This window comes from Cygnus olor, chromosome 3 (genome assembly GCF_009769625.2).
Source record: "Cygnus olor isolate bCygOlo1 chromosome 3, bCygOlo1.pri.v2, whole genome shotgun sequence".
In the NCBI taxonomy this organism is placed as follows: domain Eukaryota; kingdom Metazoa; phylum Chordata; class Aves; order Anseriformes; family Anatidae; genus Cygnus; species Cygnus olor.
In genome coordinates, this window is record NC_049171.1 from 120,851,869 (window position 1) to 120,877,949 (window position 26,081).

Sequence of the window (26,081 nt, forward strand, 5' to 3'; positions counted from 1 at the left end):
CGCAAAGGACCGTGCTGTGTGTTTTGCTTCATGTACATGTGGTGCTTGTTCACTTTTTCCTGATAATCACAGCATAAAACCAAGCAGACAGATTCTCCTTTATGATAAGGCTCCCCTACTTTGGACACACAAAGATGGACAGATGTAGCATTGCATGGGGGGAGTGCATGCAGATAAATACAGGTCTGTGCATATATATATGTATGTAGCCTCTGTAAGACCTTTTTATAGCCACATAAATGAAACTCGTGTCAGTTTGTATTTCACTGTCAGCCAGTAAAGCAGTATGCACATGTACAGAGTGTGTGCATGGAGGTGAAAGCAAAGCGCTCATCACAACATTACTACGTGCTGTGGTGTCAGCTAGCTGGATTGCAGGTTTTATGGTGCTCCTCCAGCTGAGTGAGTTCATCAGTGAGTAAAAACAACTAACCAGCAGCCAAACCACAGAAGCCTTTAAGTATCTTTTCTGTGTGGAAACCAGCTAGAACAAAAGTGGATGAGTAAAGTTGAAATCCATAAGCAAAGGTCAAGAGGAAAGGGCAGCGCACAGCCCGCTGTGCTCCAGCTGCTCCACACGTCAGAGAGCAGTCCTCAGCCCTCCATCCTGCCAGGCTGATGGCTGCTCAGAGCAAAGTTTGTGCGTGGATTTTCCAAGGATCTGGGCACTGACAGCTCATACTTTCCAGCTGAATCGCCCTAAACAGCACCAAGCTCTTCTAACAAAGATGGACAAAAGGAGAAAGACTGAAGAACGGCACTATATAGGTAACTGAGAGATAAAACTCTGCTGAGCTTATTCCTTTGAAATTCAAGTTGAGATGTGGGGAACAACAAAGCATCCCTTCTATGTAGGCAGTGCTGGATAGCCAGAAATTTCAGTGTCACTGGTCTTAGCCCTCAGCATTCAATTTCAGAGAAGCATTGTGACAGACTTGCTGCTGCTGTCAGTTTGTAGCAGGCCACTGAAGTTGGTTAGAGTTTTTCAGTGCTAGTTGCTGGAGTGCCATTAGTATAATCAGAGCCATGATGGTTTTCATCAGCAGAGGATCTAGCTTGCTGCATCTAGTTCTGTCCAGTCATTGCTGGTTTTCAGCTGGTTCAGTGTAAGGCTTGCAATTGCTGGAGACACCTAAATATTTTCATGCTGTAACTGGTGACAATGAGCATGCTACAAGAGGGCATTTTTGTGGTGACTCCTCGGGTTGGGCGGCCTGGCCAGGCCACCCCTCAAGCAGGAGGTGTGGGAGGACTGCGGGTGCCAGGACTGCAGGACTCAGTGGGGCTGGCTGGAGGCGGTGCTGCTCTGGGTCATGCAGCCAGAGGTGAAATGTCAGTGCTCAGCCCTGGAACAGGCCTGGTTTCATCTTCTCCCCAGGAGCAAAGCAGAAGCAGCATAAGGTTGCAGTTGGGAGGCTCAGGGGATTTACTTAATCCCTGTAAATGGGAGCCCTGACTGTTTTTAGAAAGTGATTTATTGAGCTTCTTGGGACAGCATGCATATCAGTCTTCACAAAAATGGTCATTGGCAAGCACCATGATTAATGCATATAATATGAGGAAAAATGGCTAAATCTCAGCGTGAAGTAGGGAAAGAACTAGTGACAGTAATTAGATGACTTAGAAGCCTCCAAATTAAGCCTGGATGTGATGAACTTCATGGTGTAGTAGCTGAAAAATTGGATTAAATAGTCTTCCAGCCATTAGCAGATAACATCGAGGACCTGGTGGCTGTGCAGGAAACATGAAGCTTTGAAGGTCCTTGGGTATGTTTGAAGTAGCCAAGTGTTAATCTGGTATCTTGATAAACTGGAGAAATGGTCTGAAAAAGACAGGATGAAATCTGAAGGGAACCAGTAAAGGTTCTGCACTGTGGTGTAACCAGATGGGGAGAGCTGACTGCAGCTTTGTCTGCCAGAGGCAACCGGGGCTGTCGCTGATCATGGCTGAGTTCACGCCAGAAGTGTTGTGGTGTCTCAGAGAGCCAAAGTACCATCCCACGAGGCACAAGCAGGAATACAGCCTAGGAGAACAGTGAAAACGATTCTTTTTAACACATGTAGAGTTTATATTGTGCATAGGCAGAGCTGACTGTGTCTTGAGGTTACATCAGTCTGTTTTAGCCATTTTTTCTACATTTTTCTGATTTGCAAAGGAACTGCGCTTAAGTCTTGAAGGTATCTGTAAAAAAACAAACCATCAAAAAACAAAACCAAACAAAAAAAAACAAAACCAAACAAACCTATCGGCTGTAAAAGCACCACAGGAATTTGGGGGAGCTGCATTATTTGTCGCCTGAAAATCTCTCCCCACCTGTTTCTTTATTAAAGGTTGTTGTTAAAGACTGAGCCCACAAAAATTTCTGCAATGTGTGCAAACAATTTTCTCTTGAGGACACATGCAGATGGATATCTGGTTTCCACAAAAATGCTTGTTCACATTTTGGTGAATGTGTTTATGGAGAATCAGGTTGTCTTCAGATAGGTTTTCATTGGCTAATTTCAGTGGTGGTTTACTTCGGCAGTATTGCTGCTACTGGGCATGGGTTGCAAGATAGATTGCAGCAATCATCTTTTTCATTTGGGTGAATGCTACTTGTTTACATCCCCAAATATTTCCTTTTAGTGGACATTCATTAATCTATCAGAGTAAAGGATTACTCTAATTTCCCTCTCATTAGTTGTGTATATCATTTTCACTTTGCAATCTTGGAATGTAAATTTATAGTTTCAGTTTTATATGCAAAGAGCAAGAAGATGGATGTCTGCAGTATGTAACTCACTCTGATTTGATCAATATATTTACTTAAGACAAGGCAGCCTAAGCACTTAAGTACCTTGCTGATGATACTGTTGAGATGGAAAAATGAAACAGTAGCTTTGCTTCTGTTTTGACTGAGATGGGGAACGGCGCAGATACCTTGTGTGTCTGGAATGTAAACTTAAAGGAAAAACCTTAACAAAATTTGGGGTCCTATACTTAGAAAAACAATCAATCTTAAATCCTGCATAGATGCGCTGCGTATGGCAAGGAGGTGGGCTGAACAGAAAGAAGCAGCTCTAAAAGGTTGTTCCGTAAGGTGGTCTCATACATCAAGTTTGCAAATTTTTGCTCTGCAAAGGGCTGGGTTCAAAGGCAGCCAGAGTAGACTCAAACCACTGGCACCAAGGCGAATAAATTACCCCATCTGCACCCGTGCAACCTGTGCCTCGGACAGCATGTTTGATGTGGAGACAGAGGAGCAGAGAGACAAGAGGCCAGGGTGGAAGGCAGGTTCTGTCAGCCCTGAGGAGCTGTTACCTTTCCGTGTGTGTCAGCAGCTGCTGCGGGGAGCTGGCAGATGGCTGTGCCACAGCGGATGAGAGCAGGAGGCTGGGCCCGGTCGGTCGGGGCTGCTCCCCAGCACAAAGGGGACGATGGCTTCGCGCCTCACACACAGGGCTCCTGCGCTCAAAGCCGGTCTGCTGTGGAAAGGACAGGCCATTTGGCCTCATTGTCGAGGATTAATCTCCACATAATGTAAAACGCTGATTACATCAAAGTAAGAAAATAGTTAATGGGATGCCTGATGTAAAAAAACAGAGAGATTGTAATAGCTTTATGCATTTAGAAATTTGAGGGAGCTTAAAGAGTACTAGAGTTGCTGCGTAGATGCGCCAGGACAGTTTAAACGCAGAGATTCATTTGCAGGCTACAAATCCCCGCAGTGACCGCATGCATACGTCAGAGCCTGTGGCAGCTGCGCCACTGCAGGTTGGGCTATCCTCAGGGAGCGGAGGCCAGGTGGAGGGCAGGGCGGGTGCAGGACCATCCTCCTGCCCGCAACCTGCCGTAATGGCAGTGGCACCTGGCACTGGGCAGAAAGCGTCACGGTTCAGGCAGCATTGCAAGGAACAGTGGCGGAAGGGCGGCGTGAGCCGCAGGCAGTCCATGCTCTGGACCGCACTGAAGCGTCCTGTCTGTGTCAAACCCACATGTGGCCCCAAGTCCTTTGGGTAAAGTGGGGGTCAGAAGCACAGGCAGCTGTGGAGGGCTGCGGAGGCAGGGAGGCACCAGGCTGAGGGTGGGCCAGAGGAGCTCCAAGTGGGTGAGGATGCGCGTCTCTGCCTGGGGACTCAGGGGCAGGCAGGCACCCGCACCTGCCGACGGTGTGCTGCAATGCTGACATGCCCGGCCGGGATGCAGCGGGCCTTAGGCCTGGAGTGGGCCCCACACTGCTGCTCCCCTTGCAGGGTCTCACCGTCCGCTTATGTGTCCCCCAGCCTGGGTGCTGGCCGTGCACCTCTCTGCAAAAGCCGGTCCCCTTGCTGGCCATGCTCTCTACCTGGCAGTACTGGCTTTGGCTGACTCAAGCTGAAGCTGCCTCCTGGGGAGAGGAGAGAGTAAACAAATGGTTAGAAGGCAAGAAATATTTCAGAGTTGTCCAAAGTAATTTTTGGCTCTAGGCTGTTGCTGACCCTGTTCCCTGCTTGGATGCAAATGAGAAAGGACAAGGCTGAGACTTCAGCACTCTGTGTCCACTAAAAAGTCTGAACCAGTAGCAAGGAAACAGCTGAGAGAGTTTCCTTTTCTGTCTTTCTGTCCATCTTTCCTGCGTAAATAGGAGATTTTGGTGAAGGCATGAGAATAAATAGGCAAAGCGGGAGCCTTCGTTCCTGTGAGGTTAAATGTCAAATACCAGGGCTTCTCATTCACTGGAAGAGCTTAGAGACTTGCACTCTGAACACTTCACAACACTATGGTGTTATTCCAAAGCAGCACACATCACTCACACTTATTTCTGTGCAGACCCTCCCAGGGCGCAGTGGCTGGAATCAGCAGAGGGCACAGTGAGTGACGAGGAAAAGGGTAGCTGATTGCCAAGTGACAGCAGTTCGGGTTTGAAGCAGAACAACAGATGGCAGTTTCACAAATGAGATTTAATGGAAGTGGAAGCAAGAGACTTGTGTGGTTTCCTTCAGTCACAAAGAATGCAGAGACATCAGCGTCTCTCGTTTCCAGTTCAGCTGTGCCAGCTTGCTGAAAGAAATATCACAAATACAGTTATGCTGAGGAGACATCTGAAGTACCACATCTGTGTGAAAAAGCGCAGTGTACTCTTCTTTTTGGCCGGATCACCTCTGGACTGAAGCATCCGGATGTCCCCCAGCCGACGGCAGGGTTGTTCATGTTTGGCCCCCAGAGTGGCACGCGGCACTGGCTGGGGGCGTTGGCGCCGAGTGGAGACATGCACTCAGGTTTACAGAAAGCATAGTGACACTGCCAGTGGTGCCCTGGATTTGCGCTGCTGGCGTCAGCTCCACATGGCAGAGCAGCCAGGATTAATATCCCAACTAAGGTCACTTCTGCTGTTGAGTTGAAGCTTATGACTTGAAGGCAGGGTTAAAAGCAAGGACCAGGTGGAGAGCACTGTGAGGGTGAGGCTGTGCTGGGAGGTGTTCCTGGAGCTTTGTGCAAGAGACACAGAAAATTCTGCCAAGAACATAGCAAAGCAGGTGAGTGAGGTCCCGGCTGTGTCACACTGTGAGATAAATGGGCTTGAACTAGACATTTATCTGTCATGCAGCCTGTTATTAAGCTTCATTATGCCCACTTCTGCAACAAACTAGAAGCATCAAGTGGTTTGGAATTGCTCATGCCTGTGCAGACCAGTTGTGCACAAACAGGAATCATTATATATAAAGCACACTGACCGCAGTAGCAGTGGCCCAGGCCTTCGTGGTGCTTGTTGAGGGACGCCCGGAGGCGATTGGCACCGGGATCCCCCAGGGACAGTGGGCTCATGGCGTCGGGCGAGGCAGGCTTTGCCCTTGTTGGCAGGTGGCTATTTTTTGCTTGTGCTAACCTCGGTTCCCAGCTGCCCCGTAAAGGCGATATGGCTGAAACATACAGGGGGGAGGTTGCTTCTCTCCTTTAAGCTCATGACATCCCTACGTCCTGTGCTTGAGATGACAAAGTCCCTCCCTTTTCTTCCCAAGAGAACAAATAAAAATTCTCCTCTAGATGTGATGGAGCATCTATTCCTTTCCAGCTGGCTATATAAACGTGCTTCTTGCAAAAAATAGCCTTTTTTCATTAACCTTTCCATCAATGTGAAGGTAATATACATGCTGGTTCCCCAAAACAAAGCTAACGAAAGAGCTGTTTCTATTCAAAATGAGTTCAGTAAGTCTAGAATAGCTGTAATTAGGCCAATAAGTTATTAGGAATTTCTGGCAGTTCATCCGAGGACAGGAACTAGCCAGAGATCTGTTCTTTTCTTGCTGTGGTTTTGCTAAGAACCTTCCTTGTGCCAGTTATTTCTAACCAGAGTGTGGCTGATAATGGATAATTTTGCACAAGTGTTGCATTTGTCAAGGGAAATATCTTGATCCAAGGCCAGTTGTGCTTAGGTCTGCAAAAGTTATAACCTGCAGGCAGTTCTGCCAATGCCTCTATGCATTTCCTTCTACAAGCAGCAATTACTACTAGCGATGGGTGTGTATGCATGTGTGGAACAACCTCCCACAACAAAACAAAACAAAACAAAAACAACACTATAGCATTTTCAAATGAAATACAAAAGCTGAAAATATTTGCCAGAATCTTGCTATGACAGAAATAAGTCACCCCCTGGAAGAAAAGAAATGATGACCTTCTCTTTAATGGTCACTTGCTGTTATATTTAACATAAACTCTTGCTCGACCATTTACTGCTCCATAGTATTTATTATTTCTGATTTCTTCACCATTTGTGTTTAGATATGTTTACTTGTCCTCAGATTTCAGCTGAGTCTCTAACCCCACAAGCCATCTGTTTGCACTGAGGCCAAGGCAGAACCTTTTTGACTTCTGGGGCTCTGCTTATGCATGGAGGTTTATTCCTTCAAGGCTTTTAATTGCTGGCTTTACACATCTGGGGAAAGCGTCTGTTTCAGGGAAACTTCTTCTGCATCTTGCTCTTGTTTTGGGTATGCCTTTTGGGATAATGGGGAAGCCACATGATGGAGCGGGATTCAAGCCTGGGGGCACACAACAATACGAAGTACAACCAAGAGAGTCAGAAGAAGAGGGGGATAGAATATGGGTGCCCAAGGTAAAGCACTTCGTAGGTGCCTCATTTCAAGGCAAATGCATTTCGCAATTTGTGCACAGCCCTGAACATCTGAAGTGTTGAACGTGGAAAAATCAGGTGTGCCTAGAGTTACAAGCAGCCAAGCCATCTAGGTACACTGACAAAACCACGCATGTTTTATACCTGTGCTTGTTTTATACATAGGTAAAGCACCACCACGTTGTAAAATCACAGACCTTCCCCTCTTAAACTGGTGCTCTCAGGCAGAAATGGGACTTTGCCAGAGATCTGATAAAGGGTGCCTGTATAGGTGGCAGATGGGGAGCTTGCCGTGCCTAGTGTTCTCAGTCAGCCATTTTTCGTGAGCACTTCCTCCAGAAGGGGAAGGAGCGATGTTCCTTCTCACTTCCCATGCACGTGAGCTGCCAGTTTTGAACTCCCCATGCCGCACATGGTTCATCATTCTCCTATTCCTCTATCACTCCCTCCTTTCTGTCCTCCAGCCCAAACATAACTTAGCATTCTTAAGGAAAATGCAGACCTTCCGCATTTTAGTCACACCATGTCTGCTTTGTCTTGCTCATCCCACTTCTCCTGCAAGCGCTGCTCGGTTCTGCGTGGTGCCCGCTCTGCAGCCCTGCTCACTAAGCAGGAGAGTAGGGCTGCTGCCAGCACGGCTTATTGGCCCCAAGTCTACCTACCTCTTCTAAACACTCCTCACAGCCTTCTTCATGATCTCCCTTCAGTTTCCCAGAGATTAGATTTGTATCTCTGAGGAAGTTCCCTGTCATAGTACTGAATTTTTCTTTGTTTGCAAGAGAAGGAAATTAACTATTTTTTTCCTTTTTTTGCCCAATGTCATGAAATTTTCATTTCACAAAAATCAGATTCAGCGTGCACTCCCTGTGTTAGAAGCAAAGAAACAGACAGACCTCACCTAGCTGTGAAATGGACAGGTCTTTGCGTGCCTGCAAACATCTGCTTGGGCTGGGATCCTTCAGTGTCAGTTATGACACAGCCTAGCACTGCGAGGCTGGGCTTGTTGCTTTCTCCAGGGGAATAAAGTTTGTTGCACAAGACTGGGGAAGGACATTAATTTAGGAAAAACACTTCAGCCCACCACTCACTTGTACTGAAGTCAGAAGTTAGGTGTGTCCCTGCATTAAGCATGTGGGGTTATTGCTTGTTTTTCTTGGTCCGGTAGTGTCAGGAAGCTGCACTTACCTGAAAACATTTTGGGAAAGCAGTTGCCCTACGGTGTCTCCAGTCGTGCTGCGATGGCGGCACTGAGCCGGGCGTGGGGCTCAAGCACCCCAGCAGTGCTGCCCCATGGGCTCGGGGTGGCAGTTGGCAGTCCTGCACATTCGCAAGTTGCAGGACACCTCCAAGCTGTTGCATGTACTTGCGCTGGAGCTTTTTTCTGTTTTACACAGCTTTGCTTTTTCAGCACGGGCTTTCTGGGGAGCAGCGCGACCCACACCGCCTCCTTTTTTCCCCCTCGCTCCAAGGGCGACCCAGCACCCACCCACATGTGCTGCAGAAAGGATCTTGGCTGTTAGTCAGCACTGGTCTGCGATGGGCTCCCTGCATTGGCTTGCAGCGAGGCTTCCTGTCATGATGCTACAGCTCGGTGTGAATTGCTGATGGCTGCTGGAGAGCCAGCCTGGAAAAATTTTACAGTGCTTTTGTTCGGTATGTGTGCTGTCAGCAGCCTTTGTGTTAGGTGCAGGCCCTCTGATCCTGCACAAGCAAATCAGCATGCAGTAACCAAAGGAAGTGGATGAGTGCTTAAACTCATTGCTGCCTGAACATCCATCATAAATGTTTAATTTTTTTTTTTTTTAATTTCCCATTGAAGGGAAATGTGACAGAAGTACGTATGTTTTCCAAATCTTGAAACCTCTAGGAGGTTACTCTTCCATGTATTTTTCACATACTGCTTGAATGGCCTTGTCCCATGGTGTCTACTTGATCTCAACAGTCCCCGGAGTTGTTCTGCTAGGAACTTGCTTGTCATTAAAGCAGGAGTGGTTCACTGTTACATGAAACCTGTGCTACAGAGGGGTAGGCGTTTACTTCAGTAGGCCCCCTTCACTTCAATGGAAACTCAGGATTTTCTCTGGGAGCCACATTACCTTCCCGTAGCCTTGGGAGCGGCACTGAAACACTTCAGAGGTGGAAACATCAGGTAGGAGAGGGAAAGGAGTCGCAGGGAAAAAGGTTTTGAAAGGGCAACGCTTCCTGCTGATATTCAGAAGAAGGATACGGCAGCATCTTCTCTGTGCATGTCCCTGGCACAGCATGTGGGCTGTCTTGAAGGAGCTTGACTCTGACAGAGGCAAATTTGTATTGCGCCAGCAAATCCTCTGAACAGAGTGGAAATGTGGATCATTTTGTAAGTCATCTAGCGCCAAGGCTGAACAGGATTCCAATTTTAATGAATTGCACGCTGATTTAGAATAAAAAGACAAGAATTTATTCCAACTCATTATATTATGACTAAAATAACTTTTCCTCTATCAAGCCCAGATACAAAATCTTCTGAGTCTGGATGGGAAGCATGTATCTCCATGTCCTCGTGGGTGCTGTCCAGAAGTGCCTTGTGCTCGGGGGCTGTGGCGTCCCGCAGACCAGGATCCCCGATGCAGAGGAGCAAAGCTCATTACACCTGTGCCAGTCTGCACTGCTATTACTTGGGCTCCTTGACAAAGCTCATCCATAACTTGCTGATGGAGTCACCTAGTTCCAGTTACTGCCAAATTCTAATAACCCTTCTATGTACTAGGAATGCTATGTTGCCACTGCAAGATTGAACTGCACCTTAACAACAAAAAAAGACGTGTTGAGCTGTGGACTCGTTAGCTGTGTTTTCTGAGAAGGTACCTCTTGTTACCCAAAAACCAAAGGTGAGTTGTGGGCATTTGAAGGCAGGAATTGGCACGTACTGGGTGCTGTGCTGCTGCTGTAAGGGCCAGGGCCCTGTCCTGGCAGCTAGCATCATACCACGCAGGCGGTGTTGGTGTCGGTGTGGAGTTTATGTAAAGACCTTGCTCTTCTGCAGTTTTCAGGACAAACACCCGCAAAGTCTGCAGGACAAGAGTGGATCAATTAGGCAGAAATTTTTAGTTCTTTGAGTTTAGGTTCATTGACAGAGTTGCTTTTTTTCCAGTGCAATCAAAATAAGCCTGGCAAAATCTGCCCCTATTTTCTGTACAAAAGCTGAGTGCTCTGTTAAGCAAAATAACAAACTATGAGCTTCTATACTAACTAAATAAGGCAGCTGTTGTTGGAGTGGTGTACCAGCAACATCCTTTATTTCTTCTCAGAAAGGAGCTCCTGTGTTTCGCAGAGCTCTCCTCTTATCTGTACTCATCTGCACCTGATGCATCTCATAAAAATGCAGCAGATTTCAAATTTACATATATTATTTTATAATTGCATGCGTCCAAGTCTAAGCCACTAAAAACATTTGTGTTCAGACGGTGTCTTAGAGAATGCAGTGACAGTCACAAGAGATTTTCTCAGATGAGGAGGTGCATTTCTTTACAGCACGGGGGTGGGAACCTGAACCTGAGCGAGGATTAAATCTTTCTACTGTTCACAGAAAGGATGGCTAGGATTCCCCATCTCCTTCCCATAGCTACAAGCCTATTCTATTTTTACACTGTTTTTTCTGCATGCTTTTACCTTAGGTGCACTTCAGTCTCCTTGGAGAAGCACAGACTCTTAATGAAGGGATAGGGTTTTCATCATGTCTGTTAAGAATTGCCATGCTAAATTTTCCTTGGCAGCTGCAGGAGAGAGAGGGAAGCATATGTGTGTGTGTTAGCAAACCGTTCTGCACAGGGCTAAAAGCATACCTCCCCATGTTTCCTTTGCAATGTCTTAGGTCTGGTGAACAATCAGGAACGTTTCCTAAACAAAACTGTAATGAAAACGTTTGGTTTTCACATAATAATATTGTGCAGAGGAAATGTGGCTCCTTTCCTGCTCTTTTAACTTCATTGTCTTGCATCTTCCATGGTTTTTCTTTGTTTTTTAAACTCTTGCCTTTGTGCTGGTACCTGCCTGAACAGTTGCCTCAGGTTACACATCACATCCTGAGCATGTTTTTGACAGCTTTGTGTGTGGCTGGCACAGTACATGTGCTGGGGCTGGAGGCTGAAGGGCATCCCGGCTGCACTAGCTCTGTTTCCGAAGAGAGTTAAAGCCCTGGCCGAGGAGTCCTGCTGTGTGGTGGGACATTGCCAGCACCAAGGCAAGGTGAAGGGGGTGTCCCAGCACGGGGGGCGAGTCAGAGCCAGGCCTTGGCCCAGCATTTCTGAGTCGGGCTCCTGGGGACCCCCTGGGCTCAGCCCTCCCACCTGGTGCTACTGCTGTGTTTTTGTGGCCTTGCCTGCGTCTGGGATAGCATTTGCTACAGGTTAAAGGGTGTTCGGACGCTCCTCCGTTGTCAGCAGGTTGAAGTCACCCTCTGTACTTCACCTGTAGCTCCCACCAGTCGGTTAGGACCCCTTACATTTACCACTGCTTTAAGGATACAGGGAAAAGTAGTAAACTGAGTCTTTGGTCAAAAGACTGCTTATGCAAACAAGAACATTTTCCTCGGATTCAGTGCCTGGGTAGCATCCTTGCTTATTGCATTTGTAATAAAATTGATGTAACTACTTTTTGCTCAGTTATTGCTTCACAGACAGCAGAGCTGTGAGAGTTAGCTGGGTTATTTTTCCATTTAATCATTTATGGAATTGCTAATTAAATTCCAATTGCTGAAGCTTTATTAATGATAATGATGTGAAAGCTGGGAAAAAAAAAGCAGCTTTATTTTTCTGACTCAAGGCTGAATGTGTGGAACTGACCATTAGAAGAAAACTATTATTTCAGCGTTTATTGAGCAATTCAGATCTGGAATTACCAAGAAGCATTTGGAATGCCAGAACATCCTCCTCACGCTTGCTTTTCAGTTTATTACCAAAAGCCATTCGCGCAACCTAGTTGGCAGACTGTCTTTAAGTGTTTTATAATTTAATTAACATCCAGAACTGTAATAAAACATTTGAGTAAATGAAAGTAATTTGTCTTCAAGTGACTTGCAACACCGTATTTGCAAAGGGTTATCCAACTGTATTGTATGTTCTTTTTGACTGTTACATCAATTACTTGACTTTGGAAAGAGAACTGCTAATCTAACAAAAATATATTGCTCGTAGTGAAGATACATTGAACAAACTAAATTGCTGAGCCATTTTCTGGATTGGCATAGCGGGTCATCAGCTTTCCTGGATGCTTGTTGGTGTGTCATTTCCAAGGCTTTATGACTGTGCGGGATTTAATCCTGGTGATACTACCAGGTGAACTGCAAACCTCCTTTAGGTGTAAGCTCATTACTTTGGAGCTGGTATTTTTCTCCGCGGTAAGGAGGAAGGGAGCAGAAGCATGAATGCTTGAGGAACCAAGAGGTCATAGTTCTACCTCCATCACCTCTCCCTGCAATCTCCAGAATGTCCCTTTCTTCTCCCCTTGTCATTTAGAAAACTGCCTAAACTAGGAAACAGGTGTGACAGCCACCTATCCTAGCACCCCATTTCTAGAAGTGAGCAGTAGGTGTTGCTTAGGGAGAAGTACAAGCACCAGAGCGTGTACGGTTCAGTTCTTCGACCTGTGCATACCCTTGCTGATTGCTCAAGACAGGGTTTACAGCAGCTGGATTTCGCATTTAGATTACTGGGGGTAATATTGCTGACAGGCAATCAAGGGAGTATCTTCTTCTGGGCCTGTCCAACGTCGTTACCCGTCACAGCATCCTCAGTGAGTGAATACCTCCATTTTATAAAGCATCCTGCTTGTTTGCAAAGTGTGCCACTTTGAAGTTTCAAAACATGGAAGGACTTGGAGTTGACACCTTTAGCACATCACCTTCTGACCATGTAGACTGCCTTCTTTTTTCCTTTGTGTGAGCTTGGCCACCTGAGGGCAGCTGATGACTGCAAGGTGTTGTAGAACACTGGGGATATATCATAGTCACAGGAAGACGATTTCAAAAAAAAATTTTTTTTTTGAGAATTGAAAGTCTTAAACTTATCTTAGTGGTGAGAAGTATATAAAGAAACTCTGAAGATCACATCAGTTAGTAAGGCCACAGTCTGGCAGTGTAGTTGTATTGAAACAGAGACCTTGGGTGCTGATAACATGGTCACAGAGAAGCAAGGTAAACCTGTTTTTTCCTAGAAACTTAGCCTAAATTTATGGTGACACTCTTGAGGTCAGAAACAGGATCCACTTATCCTGAATGAAACAGCATCTGATATAGATGGTGGTGTTTTTTTCTCTCGCTGTCATATTGTTATTTGAAATAATTATGTTTCTGCATGAAGTCTCTTCATGGTTCACTTCTACTAACAGATGCTGTTTCTGAAGCTAATTAGACCCTGGAGTATGCCTGAATCGTGCAGCATTACTGCAGAGTAAACACTTTCATCCTTCATTCAGAACAATAATGACTTTCCCTTTTCGTTTGCTGCAAGGAAATGATTACTATTGGGAACATGTAGAGGCCATTCCAGGGGAGTCCTTGAATACTGTCCTTGGACTTCTGTGGAAAATAGCTGTTGTCTTGCCATGGCTCTGTTTGTGGGGGTGTGCGGCTGAGGCCAGGACCTGAGGCTTGGCAATTTTACACAAACTAATTGACCATCTCTGGTCGGGCGTGGTGAGAGTATGCAGAGAAAATGGGAGCTCTTGCCAGTTGTTGTGGCACAGAGAACAGCAGCTTCACAGAAAAATCGCTTCCAACCTTTCAGATGTATTGCTCTGATGAACTGTGGTCTTCAGGAGGTCTCTGGCCTGCCTTTCTCCATCCACGTATGTAGGGTTACAGCTCATGGGGCATCATGGTAATGCTAAGCCTTCCTTAAAACTCCAAAGGCTTTTGCACACTCGCTGTTTTTCAAAATATTTGACGTGCCTTTGTCAAAACCTGTGCATCACCGGTGCCATACATCAAAGGTCTCGTTCATGTTGAAGACCTCTCTGAGGAGGCAGAGTGAAATTTGAAGGCAGAGAAATGATTCGTTTTGATCTGAAATGCACAAATGAGCTAAGAAGCAGGTAAAGTAAAACATTTTTTCCTCTGTAAATGGCACGGTCTATCCACCGCTGTCTTGGGCTGCATCCCCTTTCAGACCCTAGCTAATTACCTAATACAGCAGGTTATCATCAAAACACTTACTGTAAAGGAAATTGCAGCATCTCGACATTGTTATTTGTTCAGCGAGGGCAATCAGAGATAGCTGTGCAGGGAAACCAGCCAGAACAGCTGAAAGGTGGGTTGTTGCAAGGTCCCAGAAGACTAATGTGTCTGCTGTTGGGGGCAGCACCTGAAGGAAGCTGCTGCCCTTGTGGAGGGCGTTAAGTATTTCCAGGGATTGGTAAATGTTAGCTGCGCAATAACGTTGGAGAACTCGGTGCTGGGAATTCACAAGGAGAGAAGCCAGAGGGAAGGCGTAACTCCTGCAGCATGGAAAGCAAGGCTGTAGAGGAGCAAAATGAACCGCCCTCTGAGTTTTCAGTGTCTGGAGCAACAAGTTACAGGCTTAAACTGCAGGAGAGGTTTCACACGAGGTGAAAAGGAGCAGTGCCCGCGTTGTATCAACTAGAATAGCTGGAAGGAGGGAGGAATGCGGCTGGCCAAGGGGACGGAGCCCCAATGTGCGGAGACCACGGGGCAGCCCCTGGAGACCCAGTCGTGGTTGGGCTGCAGCTTGGGCGAAGCAGCTGCCTGTCCCTGGCCACCCCAGCACCTCAGGACGCCAAGGGGCATGCACGCGATGCCCCCCATCACATGCGCAGGGGAAACACCTTCTGCAAGAGCACGACACCGAATCACGGCAGCTGCTGGCGGCCTCTTCAAAATAAGCATTTTCTGTGTGCAGATGAGGGGGGAAGGCATCAAGCCAGCATGCATTCAGATGAGACAGGCGCTGCTTTCCCGCAGTGCTAATTGCAGCTCCCTTCACTTATTTCATGAGGGATCTGAGACCCAGCCCCTGTTTCCTAGCTAATGATTTCCTGGTGTCTCTCTGTGTGTATGCATTGTCATCCTGGTAAAAGCGGCAGCCGAGTACCCAGAGGCAGAGTCCTGGTGCTTGGAGGCGCGCTGTGTCTTGCCTCACTGTGGGTACAGGCCAATGGTGTGTTAGCAACAGACTTTGGTCAGTAAGTGAGGTTTATTTGAAATATTTCTAGCACCGGCCCTCTGCTTTCACCCATCCATTTTCAGGTGCAAAGCCATAAGCTAGAAATGCTTTCTGAGAGTGACCTGTTAGCGCTTGCTCTAGAATAAGCTGTTTCCCCTTGAACTTTTCCAAAAGAGCATGGTGACGTGTTCTTGGGGTTTATCTGCTCTCTGCAAATTGTCTTTAGGTATGCAGTTGCAGTTGCCATGGAAGCAAATTACACACAAACACTTGGAGCAAGGCATATAACTGACAGAGGACAAGTTATGCTAAGCTAACACAGAACAAAGAGTCTGTGCATAAGGGCCCATAGGCGTGATTGTTGTGAGATTGCTAAGCCCTTGCCCTACAGGACTCCTGTGTTTTTTTCATTATGTTTCTTAACAGTACTTGTGGCAGTTTTGAGTACTTGATAAAGCATCTGGGCTGTTTTTTTTCTTCCTTTTTGCAGCTCTCCATGAATTCCCCAATGACATCTTTACAAACGAGGACAGGAGGCATGGAGCTGTCATCCTGCACGTCCTTTGTGTAAGTTTTGTGACTGCGTTTCTTTTCCTATCAGTTTGGACTGGATTTGATATGTTTGCTGACAGCTGATACCGCTCCCTACCCACAGGGTTTTCTGCTCTTGCATACAGACATTCCCCTTCTGTTCTCAGTCATGGTTGAGAGTGAGTTTTAGTGACTCATCTGAGTATAATCTTAATGCTCTCTTCTTAGTTTTTTCACTAACTCCTAAAAGGCCAGCCAACTGCAGCCCCTGAATGCGTGCTGTCAGCTGAATGAACTCATGCAAAGGGCTTTGCCGAAGCTATTGGGCAGCTGTGCAGTGCTGCCAGCAGAGCAGTGCAACCCCACGCTGCCAACTCATCTGCCAGCCACTGCTGTGCAAGGGGATGCTTCCAGGTTGGTGGGACAAAGGAGAACGTTCTCTGGCACATGGGACATGCTGGGACAGTTTGGTGATGTTATCAAGTCCTGGCTGCTGGCTTTCGCAGGCACTGTCCAGAGGGTGGCACCAAACAAGTGTGCCCCACTGCACTGTTGTCTCGCTGATTTTTGACCCTTTCACTTGTCTTTATTATACTTGGCCAAATGCAGAGCTTAGAGACATGCTAAGTTAAACAACAGGCCAAAAAAAAATAAACTCTCTCAAAATATCTGAGAGCCAGAAAGATTTTATTTCAGTTTAAGACCCAAAGGGCCAAGGATTCTCCCAGCAGCAAGGTAGATGTCATCTCAGTGAGCGAGACTGAGATGCCAGCATGGTTTGATGGGCCTGGAAGGACACTGCAAAACTTCTAATTTTTCCTGACAGGGACGGTGCCTGTAGAAGAACTGTATACGTGGAGCTTGAGTAATATTGTAATATAGCTGGAAAAATACTCTAGTCAGTCTGTAGTTTGAACCTCCAGAACTACCACAAGTAGTTAAGTTGCTGAGGTGAGTTTTTTCTTCCTGAATATATCAAAGAAGTGATCATAACTTCACATTTGCTAGCTGCACAGTGGTCCTGGATTCATTTGGGAATTCTAGAAAATGTTGGGCTTCAAAGTTCAGAAATGTGCCAGCAAGATTTTAATAAATGCTGTTTTTAAAATCTTACTAGTCAAAAAGGTGTGCAGTTTTGGGCTTGGAGTTGTGTGATCTCTGCTCCAAGCAAGTCATTTTAAATGGGGTGTATGGGCAAGGTCAAAATTCAAGGTACTGGAAATAAATGTACTTGGATGTAACCATGGTGTGTTAGTTCCCAAGACACTGTTACAAGTCCATACAGGCAGCTGCAGTAATCTCGCAGAAGGAAGCACTTTCCCTCCAGATCATTTTTTCAACTTTTGTTAGGTAGATAAAGACAATTCTTTTCTTTAACATCTCCTAAATTTACGAAGAGCTGCCAACTTGGTACTCCTCAAGGGGGAAAAGACATTCTTAAGCAGCAAAGAAAATACCTGCTTGTAATGAATATTTAAAAGCATCGTATAATTTTTAGTCAACTTAAATGAGCAGTCACCATTAACTATGTGCAGTGATTCATGGTTTCTCTTTAAAGATAAATTAGATTGTATTGCATCATGTAATGTGAGTGCTCTGTTATGATCTTATTTTGGCTAAACGGCTATAATAAATTGTTGAGTAACATCACTATTGACTTTGGCAAGCCAAAGGCGTCCAAGGTTCTACGGGAACAGTTAGCTTTTGGATGTTTTGGAAAGCAAACCCTGGACCTAAGCTAGATTTTTTAGCACCCACAAGAATACTCTCAAAAAATCCAGATAAACCATCTCTCAGAGTCGTGCCCTGCTGCAGCTAGTCACCCGGAGTTGCTCTGTGTTTAGTGGAGAGAAAGACATCTTCAGTGGATCTTCAGCTGCCTCGCTGTAGGTGTGGGGTAAAGGCCACAGGTTGGGTTTCACCTGCCTGTCTGTGGTCCACTCCACAGGTCCTCCCTTACCCCTGTGCGTGCCCCACTTCAGCTGCGAGCCGCAGGACCACTGGCTTCTAAACCACCACGGCCACCGCGCATGGGCAGCTTGAAAAGCCCCGCGCCACCGGGATCAGACTTCCATGTTGTGCGGGCTCTGTGCCCTCCTGGCGCCAACTGCCGGACTGGTGCCCTTCTCCAAGGGCCTGGTGCGGAGTTTGGGGTTGTGTTTAAATGGCATGGGAAACAGTGCTCCTGGGATTAAATGGTTCTCAGTGAACAGCCATGGAGAAACGTCCATGTGTCCCAGGCAGCCTTGGCCTGCTGTTTCCTAATTTCAGAACGTTTGTCAGTTTTACTGTCACAGTCAGCATGTTGCGCGGCGCCTTGTGTGGTATTTCACACACAATGTAACGTGCATCTTGGCCGATGGGTTTTATTTGTTTGTTTGCATGCTGGATGCTGATTATTTGTTTCTCTTGCAGTGCTCGTAGCCTCACACAGTTTTTGTGTTTTGACATGGAAAGGTCACTCTTGATTGTTTGTTAATGCAAGAACCTGTATTATCTGCTCTTAATCTGTATGGCAAATGTGTAAACCACATCATGAGGTCTTGGAAAATACTGGTACGCAGTTTGTCCCCTTGTAACTCTACTGTGGGTAATACAGAAAAGTGTTATGAGAGTTTTTAAGAAAAGGCTTAAGTGCTTATAGTTAAATTCATCTCTGTATATGAAAAACAGCTAGCAGACTCTTGTGTAGCCACTCTAAGCAAAATACAATGGTTATAATAGCATGCTGCTGCCTTGTAAACTTGTGTTTCTTAGATTTCAACACAAAAATTATTTTAAAAAAAATCTCTGGAGTTGCAGGAATAAGTTTATAATGAGACCATTAAAAATAAGGGTTGCTAAAGTCAATCTTAATCCCAGTGGAATCTGTTCCTCAACATGTGTTTTTCCAGGCTTTTTAAAAGAGGCAAGACCTGGACTGTATTTTTTCAGTATTAGTAGCAGTGAAATCACACAGTATTCTCATACAGTTGACTACATGAACTGTGAATTGGGCTGTTTTCCAGTCTATTTCAAATTATAATTTGGGCTTCATAATTGCTCTCAAGATAGTTTATTTTTCCACAGCCTTTTTGTCAGCTCTGAACAAGCTGAACATACTTTAACATATAACAAAGCAGATTTTTGAGGACTGAAAATCAAAGGTGAACTACCTGCTTCAGAATAAAAAGAAAAATCTGTTTTTAGTAAGAACTAGGTGTAAGCATCTGTTGTCCCAACAGAAGCATGTCCAGTCACTTCCCCTCTAGCAAGCAGCTGCTTCAGTCCCTTGGTGCGCTCTGGTTCCCCTCAGCAGCTTTATTGGCTCTAAATAATGCGGCGGGTGGAACGGATGATCCCTGCCCAGCTAGCAGGACTGCCCATGGGCTGTCCTGTCCAGAACCCCACCACGGACAAGTCCGCGTTCAGTCGGGCATGCTCCGTGACCACGCGGCTCCAGGCAAGCCCTCAGCTGCTGAGGCTGTTGGAAGGCATACAGCCCGTGACCACGGGCATCAGCTGAGAATTTTCTCAGTGTCTTTCTGCCCTGAGCCGTGAACTTGTGAATCCCCAGGACAAACTTTGCTGTCTTTGGCCCTGATCCAGCCTGTTGGATGCAGTAGGAAGCAGAAAGAACAATGGCAAATGCTTTGTCTCCTCTTACTGTGGAGTATCTGTAACCTATCATCAAAGAGAGAACTGATACTTTGAAAAAAGACAACTGTCAACTTTTAGCAACCTGCCTCTTTAGTCTTGATTGGAAGGGGTTGTCATCGTATTGGGGTAATCAATCTCTAATTCTGATTTTACCCTCCAGCAATTCAGTTACCAAATGTCTCATCAAATTAGAGCATGCACAGAACTGCACTTTGTAGGAGAAGATGCAGACAGAGCTAACTGTCTCTGCAGGTTTGAGGAGACCGGGCTATAAAATCAAAGGGACTTTGTTAAACTGTTTTTATTTATTTTACTAAATCCTTGTTCTCTTTCTCTCAATCCCCTTTTGCCAACATTTTTATGTTACTTTCTAAAAGACATCAAGGTAAAACTTGTTTATCAAAAAAACAGAGAGCCAGGGGTCAAATTGTATGAACTGGGAATTTGGGGGGATGCATTAAATAGCCTTTCAGGGGATTCCCAAGGCATCTTCCCCCTATTGTTTAATGACAGTGAAAACAGAAAGTCTTACACCTCAGCACATCCTGCAGTGAGGCTGTGAAGAATTACTTAACATGATCTGATGCTTCACAAAGATGATAGTAACTCACTAAACACTTTAAAAACCTAAGAGCAACTGGGCAGGAGCAATTTAGCAATAGTTTTAGTCAGTAGAAATGTAAAACACTTCAGTTCAAGAGGAAAGTGGGCCAATGAAAATGTACTGCTGGTTTGGAGCTAAAATGTTTAATTTTCCCCTAGGTAGTTCTTCAGAGCTCATCAACTGATTGCTTCACTGCTATTAATGATTGTCATGTCCTCTCTGAGAAGAGGGCGTGTTATCACAAACAACAACATCCCCACTAAATCACTCATTTGGGATGTTCAAATGGGAGGGAACCAGGGTCTGGCTTTTTAGAGTCCAGTGCTGTTCGTTACTAACGGATTAAACATAAAGCCTGCAATCTGGGAGTGTCCCAGTACTTGAGAGCTTCATTTTGAAATCTGAACGTTGTCCCCAAAGGGATGTAGGTTTCTAGATGTTCTCATAGCATTTTGCCTTTTTTGATTTGTTCTGGTGGATTCATGCTGATGCCCGTGTGGACACTCAGTGATAGGCACCCGGTACCTCCAGAGCCAGGGGCAGGGGACGGTGTCACCCAGGCACTTGTAAGGTTAGTGCTGGCAGCAGAAGGAGGGTTTGGGTGTCGCTGTGGGTTCCCCTGGAAGAACCCAGAGGGATGGGCACTACCTTTCCTCCCAGCTGCAGACTGGTCCCAGAACGCGCTGATCCCCATTTCATCGCAGTCTTGTGCACGGTGCAGCGTGACTTCCCCTTTCCCCAGTGCTCTGCAGTGCCAGAACACGAGCCGTCTGCGTGTGCCTGCATGGGTATGTGTGTTGGTGTGCAGCAGCAGGTGTGCTCCTGCCAGAGCCCAGGCATGAGTGGCTGCAGGGATGCTTCCTGCCTGCACCTGCAGAGGTTTGTCGGGGGAACAGCTCTGGGAACGGGCTGCACAAACAGGGCTTCCGCCAATGGCTGCGAGCGGCTCAGAAAATTCAGGTCGCTCTGTACCTGTCCTGTCTTGCCTTGTTGCTGAGTCAGAGACCGGCCAGGTCGTGTTTCTCTGGCACAGAGATGTCTCCTTCTGCTGATGATTTTGTGGTGCCCTAAACATACTTATTTTACTGATAACATGCAATACAAAGCGATAGTTATACACAGCTTGCTGCTGATCACATCCTGGTACCACAGCCCACTGCTACAAGTGAGCTTGGACTGCGTGGGTTTCTTGTTTGGTTGTGTTTTTGTGTTGTGTTGTTTTGTTATTGTTGTTGTTTTTTAATTTCTGTTCATTAGTGGACTTCTAGGTGGTTTTTGTATGTAGTCAGAATTAAGGAAAGCTCTGTGCTTGGTTGCAGTGGTTCCAGTGAAGCACTATGGTGCAAGGTGGCATGTGCATCATTCATGACAGATTGTCATTTTGGAGGTGAAGCAGGTCAGATTGGCAAATGAATTTCATGTAAAAAAAAAATAAAATAGTTAACTTCTCAGGAGAACCATGCCCTATGCATTCTTTCCCAGAGAAATACAGAACCTGTTGATGGAAAAAATAATAAAGCTCAACTCATCCAAGCAACTAGTATTGGGGGACACAAAAGACCTGAAGTTTGAGCTACAGGAACAGCGACACGGTGGTGCTCTGCTTGTGACGTTTTCTGTCAAACTTGATTCCTTTACTGAGGATGAGTATTACTCCATTTTAGAATAATCTCTAGATCTGTAGCTAAATTGATCCTAAATGCAGCCTGATCATTAGAATATAGGAAAAATATGAACAAGAATTATGTACAGGTACTATTTTTATGATAGACAAGCTGCTAAAAAAAAGAAAAACACAGACTAGATCTTTATGTAGGCCAAGTCTGTGTAAGCTGTCCTGGCTGTTTCATGAAGTAATGTGATATAAAGCAGATTTCCCAAAACAAAGATGTAGGGATGAATATCTCTCAGTTGTGACATCTTTAACTGTTCAGAACAAACTTTTAAGTAGAAAGGTAGGTATGTATCTGAGCCTTGTAGGTAGGGGACCTGTGCTTGGTACCTCCAATCACGTGCTGTGTCTGGGAAATATATACAGCTCTTTCTTCAATTTAATGCTGCTTCAGGCTGGAAGTCTATCCTTGCCTTTTCAGTACCCATTGGATGGAACAGAGATGGAATTGTGTAGGGGTGGGCAATGGCTGCTAGCACTGGCTGCCTGGGGAGGGTTGGATAATTAGGCTAGCGTGGTTCGGTCCTTCAGCTGGAAGGTGATTTGGCACGTGGCTGACAGAGCTTGCAGTCATATGGGGCTTGGATGGGAGTGGAAGGGATGAGCTGTGAGGCAGGACAGGTCCTTCATCCTCTGTCCATTGGCACAGCTCAGCTGCCAGGAGGAGTCAGGAAGGTGCTTTCGCCACTGCTCATCCCAAGGCTTTTGCTCCCATTCTGTAAATCTTCTGGCAGGCACCTTCAGTCTATCCATAGCAGCTTCTCTGGCTTGGGAGATTGTTCTCCAAACATCTGCTGAACTGCCTCATTGCTACCTCATTACCCTCTAAACCCTCAGTGTTCCTGTACCACAGTGCCCTAAAATATATTTGGCTGTGATTGAAGAGGTGGTCAGCATAATTACATATCATACCGACCAAAATTTTCTTGTTTCCTTTTGATCCCCCCCTACTCTCGGAGCGAAGCTGCTGCCCCCTGCAGCGCTTAGACGTTCCTGTGGAATGTTCCTGGCTTTTGCTCAGTAAAGGAAGCTCTAATGGATACTGGTGCAGGAAATTCAAAGGGACGCTGGACAAACAGGAGCAATAATCACCTATGTCCTGAGCAGCAGAACACGTTTTTCGAGTTAAGATGTTTAATCTACTTTCATGTAGAGATTGCAATTACTTCTCTGATGCTTGTTTATTTGAAGCATCATTTTAAAACCAATCCTAATGTAATACTTAATCTGGAATTTATAATCTTTTAATACAGGGTCATTATATTTCCGTCATTTTTTTAATGGCCTTTTGGTGAGGAGAAGTGTCTGTTAAGAAGGTTGCCTATTCAAAGACTTTAATGTCTTCGCTTTAGCTGAATGCGACCAAGCAGTGCTTGGGCTGAGACATACTTCTTGTCCTCCCCATCACCTCGCTCCATTGCCATTACACCTCTCGTCTCAGCTCTGCCCCAGCCCGTCCACATTCCTTCAGGCCCTGCCTTTGTCCCCAGTAGCTGCTTGCAGGTGGAGCTGACTTCAGCAGTGCTGCCCTGCTGCCTTCCTGAGCCATGTGAAGCTTGCTTGTGTTTGTTGAAGGCTGAGGCAATGCGACCCCTTGGATTCGCATTGTTTCCAGCTTCTTTGCAATGTGAGCTCTTCCTTTGGCTCTGCCCAGCCAGGTTCACAGCCAGCTGGCTCACTGAAGCCCTAGTTGTGTTTAGGATTTAGGGAAGCTGTGGGGGTTTGCCCCTTTGCTTGTAGGGGAAAGAGACGAGTTCATTGATGTACAGTTGGCACTGCAGTGCTCACCTCCTTGTGTCACCCAGTGTCATTGCAGACACAGTCCGGGTGAGTGCTCCTAGGTGCCACCAGTGCTGGCTGGCACAGGGAAGCTGTGGCTCGGCGTCACCCCGCACCCCAGGGGTGCAGTTAGTGCAGGTGTGCCTGTATGTGCCAGCTGGGAGCGCCGTGTAGTCACATGAAGCTGAGAGAGGCTGGCCAGCAGAGGAGCAAGCGGTTGGCGCAGTAACAGAGCCACAGCTCAACTTGGGTGGAAGGTCAAACCACCTAATTGGCTGCAAAAGCTTAAAGCTGTGCTGTTTGCATTTGTCCACATTTGACATATGGAACAGAGTTGCTTGCCCTGATGCTGGCTCTCTTCCTTCTTTCCACATTAAGTAGCCTGGACTGGTGTCTGAGCTATATCTTTACGAGCCTGACTTGCAATAAAATTTATTTTTTTGGGTGTGTTCCTGCTGGCCCAAACTCTAAACTTTATTTTTGTTTATTAAAAAACAAACAAACAAAAACACTTTCAAGGAAGTAATGTTTATTGTCATCACGTGTTCACTTACCAAAGGTAATTGCCAGTATTTTAGCTTGTGAACCAAGTTGTTTTCTCACAAGACACTCCATAGATTTGGACTCTTCATACTGTATTGCATTCAAGCCAGTTAAATTAGGAAAGACTCCTAGCCAGAACCAGAATTGTGACAACAATGAGGTCATTAAAAATAAATGCTGAAGCATGTAAGTCAGTATGGGTTCAGCCTGATATGTTCCGTCAGCCTGGTGTAAAACTTGCTGAAGTCGCCCACAGAAGTCTTCCTGACTCAGCAGGCTTTGGTCAGTGCTTTCAGCAGGCATGGCAGCTTGGTGTTCCCCAGCACCTCCAAAAGGATTAGAGAAAGTGTGGCGGTAGTTTCTTCACATTCATTTTTCCACTCCTTCCTGATTTCAGTCCCCCTTTTTTACCTTTTCTCTTGTACCTGATCCTACAAATGCATAAGACGGAGTGGACAAAAGAAAATTCCATTGTCACCTTTTTGGCTTGTGATTGTACACTCTAAAAATCATTAGAATGCCATGAAATGTAGCTTTTTTTACACATGTATGGTTACTGGGACATGGGTATGCTTTCCTGTTATTGTTTGCATTGGAGATGATGCAAAACCACGTCACATCGTTTGAGCACTCATTTAAAAACTCTCAGAAGCATTTGCCTGAACTTAAACTGATGGACACCTTGCACCTGGTGTCTGTCCAGGCTGAAGCTACCTGCTGCATACCATGTAGTGTGCGGGAGTTTTGCACGATCTGAAAAAATAGTAGGAGCACAGAGGAGAAAAAGACTGTGCACCATGTGTTGAGGTAGATGTTGAAAAGACCTGATCGGGGGTGGGGGGGGGTGGCATGCTGTCTGGTTTTGGCTGTCTATTTTCTATCTACCTGTCTTTGTTCAGGAGAACTTGGCTACCACAACCATAGCTGATTGCAGGAATCCCAAGCAACCATATGATGCCCAGTGCTCTGTGACTGTAGATTATATCAAATATAGAGAGTGCACTCAATTTAGAGGGATGATGGTGTACAGATTAGTGTTCTTGAAAGGCATTGCTGTGCATTTGGGAAAGGAAAATAACAGCATGGCCCACGCAGATTAATATGATTAGCAGATTAAAAAATCCAGGCTGAAGTTGGGCACCTGCTATCCATTGTATTTCAATGGGACTTGGCCACTTAACTCTCACAGGCTGCTTCTGATCATGCTTCCTGTGATGCACAAGGTTTGTGAGGCATTTGCTTCCTTTACCTAATTAACTGTCTAGCACTGAATCTTCAAAATGGCTTCAAAATCATCCATTGTGATGAAATTCCTATCTCTAATCCTGAACAAGTATATTTGAATTATTTTTGAGCTTGAAAAGATTGTTTGGCAGAGATTTTCATAGAAATTATTGACTTTTTGCAGTAGAGTAATAATTAATTAAGTTCTAGCAAGTTGATTTTTTTTTTTTTTTTTGGTGGGGAGTGGGTATTTAAACCTGTTCCTGGAAAATTGTAACGAGATCAGAAATGGGTTGCGACGAAGGGCTGTGTGCACAGGGCACAGCTCCTAGGGGGGTGCTTCTCTACCAGAAGTGGGCGGTGAGATCGCAGCAGGAGAGTGAAGAAGGAGCTCAGGTGTCCATTTCTCCTGCCTTGCCATGCGCAGCCCTTTGTACTCCTTGTTCCAGACACATCTGGCTGCTGCTGTGCAGTCTGTTCCAGGCTTATGTCCGGGGCCTCACCTCTCTGTTTACATGCACACAATTTAAGGATCTCTCACACGCATGTGCTTTTACATGCATGCATCAATAAATAGACCTTTGCTGATACCACAGTCTGCTAGGAATGAGATCCAAGATGGTGAGGTAGCATCTCTTGCAACAGTTTTTTTGGCAGCATGTGCAGATAGATTGTTTCTGATTCCTCATGGGAATGCCGAATAAAATAGATATGCTGCAGGCCTCGCACCAAGGAGTGCTGTAAGAGACAAGTGCTGGCCTGTCTTACAGGTCGTCCAAGGGTACAGTTGTCCTCTCTTGTTGTCCTCTCTTCTTTCCCACTTCCCCTGTTGTGCAGAAC

General features: G+C 45.9%; 1 protein-coding gene across 6 annotated transcripts in view; it reads left to right on the forward strand.

Annotated features, from left to right (window-relative positions):
- The window catches only part of LOC121067368 (sodium/potassium/calcium exchanger 3-like), a 278,371-nt gene that overhangs the window by 94,431 nt on the left and 157,859 nt on the right, over nucleotides 1-26,081 (forward strand). For all 6 annotated transcript variants that reach the window (XM_040551782.1, XM_040551767.1, XM_040551770.1 and 3 more), the window contains exon 3: nucleotides 15,740-15,816. In XM_040551782.1, coding sequence (XP_040407716.1) covers nucleotides 15,740-15,816 — 77 coding nt within the window. The remainder of the gene's footprint in view (nucleotides 1-15,739; nucleotides 15,817-26,081) is intronic.